The following is a 4,962-nucleotide window of genomic DNA, read 5'->3' on the forward strand; positions in this document are numbered from 1 at the left end:
ACATTAATACAGCGAGGCAAACAAAAACACTTTGCTAAGATCACTTGTCACAAGAGCGTGGAATAATGATCATGCAACTTACCATTTGACATATGCTACCATAGAGGTGATGCAGTTCTTGATTGCGGTTGCTGAAGAATCAGAGTCGTGGCCTTTCCCACGAGCTTCAGCCTAATACGGGGCGGACTTGATTCTAATCGAACTTTGTCTTCTTTGATGCCTTTACTAGCTCTGCTTCAATATCATGGAGATTCGCAAAATGGCCTTTCTCACCTACTGTCACTCTATTGTTAGGAAGCAAAAAATGAGACCTATTTACGTAATTGCAGGATCAGTTAGTTGCAAGGTAGTCAAATGCATTGTTAAAATAGGATTCATTATTATATTTGATCTTGGTATGGCAAAGGACATGAGGAGAGCAGTTGCCTTCAAAACATCATAATTTATTCCTCCAAACTATTACAGAAGAATCAAAAGTTGAATATACATACATAGTCACTGTACAATTTATGTTAGTAGTTCTGGATCCTATGTCGGAAACAAATTCACTACAAATAAACCAATGAATGAGCTATTCATCACAACTCGTTGTAAATCTGTTGAAGCAGATATTTCAAAATGATACTTTGCATCTATCTCTATCACAATCTTTAATCCAATGATCTGTCCTTGACAGAATCACTATCTGCTAGGGGTGCCTCGCGCTCAATTATGTACGGCTGATAGCCTGCAGCAGTGGACAGATTACCAGAAAAACTACTGCTAACAGACCTTTCAATGTCATCAAGATCCGCAATGAGAGAAATCGGTCTCTCAGGTATGGTTGGAACAGGTATGTCCGCGTCCAACATGTTCACAACCTGGTCCATTGTTGGCCTTGCGTACAATTGTGGGTGGGAACAAAGAACAGCTACTAATACATACTTCTCCACAACTTCTGGAGGGCCTAAATCTGGAATATTGTCTTCAAGAACATCTAATGCTCTACCTTCCCTAACCAATGACCATGCCCAATCAGTCACAAGCGTCGGCTGCCCATCGTTGAACTCTATTATTGCTTTCTTGCCACTCAAAAGCTCAAGAAGCACAACTCCAAAGCTATAAACATCACTCCTCTCTGTCAACTGGCCATACAAAGCATACTCGGGTGCTACATATCCCATCGTCCCTGCTACACGAGTGCTCAAATGTGTCATTCCTTCAGGAGTGAACTTTGCTAATCCAAAATCTGCCACCTTAGGCTCAAAACTCTCATCCAAAAGTATATTACTCGCCTTAATATCCCTATGAATAATACCCGGTTGTGCTCCATAATGCAAGTAAGCCAAACCTCTAGCAGTGCCAAGTGCAACTTTCTGCCTAATACCCCAACTCAATTTCTCATATCGCGTCCCGAATAAATGATCATGAAGACTCCCATTCTTCATCAGATCACAAACAATAATCCTCTGGTGACCCTCATAAGGAGTTGTAGCCGTGCAATATCCTCTCAAAGCTACCAAATTAACATGCCTAACACTAGCAATAACCTCAACTTCATGTGTGAAACTTGCATCCCCAGCAACTGAACAATTCTTGAACCTCTTCAAAGCTACTTCAATTCCACCAGGCAAAACACCCTTATACACATTCCCATACCCTCCTGTCCCAACTATATTCGCCCTAGCAAAATTCTTGGTCGCCAACTTAATTTCATCTATAGTAAACCTAATCAAAGTAGTACTACCACTAATTGAATCCAAACGAGAACTCAAATTACTCTCAATCCTCCTATTGTTCCACTTATGAGCCAATCTATGTTTCCTCCGCCGCCACAGAATCCAATAAACAAACCCAACAAACACTAATACCAATCCACAAACTAGAACCACAACAATAATAGTCACATTTTTCTTACCTTTTCCTGAACTAGCAGTAGCAGTAACATCAATAGCAAACAAGCACTTTATAGTACCTTCATCAGTGGGCCCAAACTGATTAGCAAAAGCTGCAGCATAAATAGAAGGGTAAGCCGTACAATCCGAAACATTCCCAACAGAAGGTCCATTGAGGTAAGAAGCAAGGCCAGAGAAGCTGGTGGTACACGTGGCACAAGGGGAGTTGTTCTCTAAAGACTGATTACACGAAGAAACCATGTTGGAAAGTGCAGAAGAAGAGACATTAGACTCGAACTCGAAACGGGTTGTTATATTCATACAACCCTGAGAAATCCAAGAAGTTTGAAACCCACAAGATTTGCGGATATCGAAGTTGGGTACATAGTCGTTGACCAAAGACTGGTAACTATTCCAGCAAGATTCGGCGGATGTGAGTGGCGGAAAGAAAGAGTTTTTACGGCGGAGATATTCAGATTGGACAAGACGTAAACCCTGACGAATGTATTGACACTGTGTGGTGGAGTTCAGATTTGGCCGTTTTGAACTTTGGTTTATCAAATTACGAAGTGCGTTAAAATCGAGAGGACATGGGGTTGAAGCAGGGGAGGAGTTTGTACTAGGTTGTTGAGATGATACATAACTAGGGAATGATAAGTGGAGAAAGAGGAAGAGATGAAGAAGGGGAAACATGGTGAAGGTGACACAGTTGTTTAAGAGAAAAAAAATAATTAGGATTTTGGTGAATAATAATAGTACATGGTTTTGGTGATGGAGGTGAGGGAGAGAACAAAGAATTGTTGAGTTGGAGTAGATTATAGAATCAATCATCCACCATATTCAATTGTTCATGGTTATTTTTTACTAATATTATTCTAATACAATGAATCTTTATTCATATCTGGCAGGCAGCCAAGATTTATTAGAATTTTTGAGTTCTTGCAATTGAGTAGGTTCTGGGAAATAGCCAGGATAGTTAAAATTTTAGAGATTTTAGATAAATGTGTTATCGATCTGTATTTGTAAACTAATTCTGAAAAAACAAAGCAAAATAATATATAAACAGAAAATGTAAAGAAACAAAAATTAATTCGAGTCACTGAATTCACGGTGTTTCCTTAAGGAATTTAATCCCCTCCTAGTACCCAAGGTTATGGATTATTTCCTCTCAGGATAGAACGAATTACACACTGGTTTAGTGGTACTTCAAACCCCAGTGTTTCAGCGAACACAAAGTTCGATAGCAAATCACACTTACTGTTGCTTTATTTGATGTTAAAAGTATGCAGAGGGAGGAGGAGAAACTCAGAAAATCGTATGGAAATTCTGAGCAGAATAGACTTGTATTTATAGCCAAAGTTGGGCTGAAATCTGAAGAGGTACAGTTCTTCAAAATAGTTGTTTATGCAAAACGGCTACATCATAAATGTCATAACATAAATGGTTATTTACTAAACAATAAAGAGGAAAAATTGAAGAGGGTAGTTTAATTTTCAGTTACACAACTGAAAACGGATTGGAGGATTTAATATTAATATTTTAATATTAATATTCTGCTATTAAAATAAATATTTAATAATATTTTTGTTAATATTTTACTATTAACAAATAAATTTGGTCCAAAAAATTAATCAATCAATCATTTGACCAAATCCGAAGCCGAAGCCGAAGCCAAGCGGCGACGACGGCGCAAGGCTTGCCTTCTTCTCAACTCTTTAAGAGCTAGAAGAAAAGCAATTGCTTATATACCCATAAAAAACTTCTTCCTCTTCCAATATGGGACAATATCCCTTTGCCAAGAGGGGAAACTTAAAATTTCACTCAAAAATTTCATTTCCCCCCATTTCCTATTCACCCTCTTTTAAGTATTTAATATACTTAAATACATAAAACCCCAACAATCCCTCACATGAATAGGGAATGACTATATCACGGAAACATGCATGAAAAACTATGCGATTCGCAAGCAAGGATTAATTGCATCTAGATAAGTAGGTTTCCCTTTGAACTTTCCTTAGTGAACTTATGTCGGATATACTCGATCAATCGGTAGATTTGATATCTTTGAACCGTCGAACTTTGGTGTATACCTAGACAACCACAAGTCACACAACCAATCTTTAACCGTCTTTGGTTCTCATTGTTGTGTTCATTTTAGCCATGAACACCGCCTAGTTTCATAAGTGCATAGAGAACTGGCCTTGCAAGATTCTCATTGAAGCGGCTAACACTTCACACTTACATAGGTGATTCCTAAACGTGTCATCCTGTAGATACACTATTTGATATACCCCGTATCAAATTTAGAAATCATTAAAAAGCCTTAATGCTTTATTCTTGGTACTGAACATTGTCTCATCACGAGAACGGACTAAAATTTTATTTGACAATGTTGAACCGTCATTAATGACTTTGTTTGATCTCCTTGAACCTAGATCTTGGGATCTTCAGTCTTCTAGGTAGAGTTACCGCCACAATGACTTGTTCTCGGCCATAGCCCCATTCCCCTTGATGACTTCTCAACTGCCTCTCTAGTTAGGCCTTTTGTAAGTGGATCTGACACACTATCACTTGACTTTACATAATCAATTGCGATAATTCCTCTAGAGAATAATTGCCTAATAGTTTTATGTCTTCGTCGTATATGACGAGATTTACCGTTATACATAAGCTCCCAGCCCTTCCAATTGCCGCTTGACTATCGCAATGTATGCATATTGGCGCCAACGGTTTGGGCCAATATGGAATATCTTCCAAGAAATTCTGGAGCCATTCAGCTTCTTCACCAGCTTTATCTAAGGCTATGAATTCAGCCTCCATCGTAGAGCGGGCAATACAAGTTTGTTTGGACGACTTCTAAGATACCACTCCTCCACCAGTAGTGAATACATATCCACTCGTGGACTTGAAATCAGTTGATCCGGTGATCCAATTTGCATCACAGTATCCCTCAATGACCGCAGGATATTTACTGTAGTGCAAAGCAAAGTCCTAGGTATGTACTAAATACCTCAAAACTCGTTTCATGGTCATCCAATGAGATTGACCTGGATTGCTTGTATATCGACTCAATTTACTTATAGCACAA

The 4,962-nt window shown here is 38.8% G+C and overlaps 1 protein-coding gene across 1 annotated transcript; it reads right to left on the bottom strand.

The window, feature by feature from the left end:
• Nucleotides 1-422: 422 nt before the first annotated feature.
• On the bottom strand, nt 423-2,772 carry LOC107773262 (putative LRR receptor-like serine/threonine-protein kinase RKF3). Its single transcript, XM_016592708.2, has one exon. The coding sequence runs from the start codon at nt 2,703-2,705 to the stop codon at nt 651-653; it is 2,055 nt and encodes a 684-aa protein (XP_016448194.2). The 5' UTR covers nt 2,706-2,772; the 3' UTR covers nt 423-650.
• Between the last annotated feature and the right edge of the window lie 2,190 nt (nt 2,773-4,962).

This window comes from Nicotiana tabacum, chromosome 22 (assembly GCF_000715075.1).
Source record: "Nicotiana tabacum cultivar K326 chromosome 22, ASM71507v2, whole genome shotgun sequence".
In the NCBI taxonomy this organism is placed as follows: domain Eukaryota; kingdom Viridiplantae; phylum Streptophyta; class Magnoliopsida; order Solanales; family Solanaceae; genus Nicotiana; species Nicotiana tabacum.

Bases quoted from the DNA above. Each gene is read 5' to 3' on its own strand.
- LOC107773262 (XM_016592708.2), bottom strand. From the start codon at position 2,705: ATGATTGATTCTATAATCTACTCCAACTCAACAATTCTTTGTTCTCTC.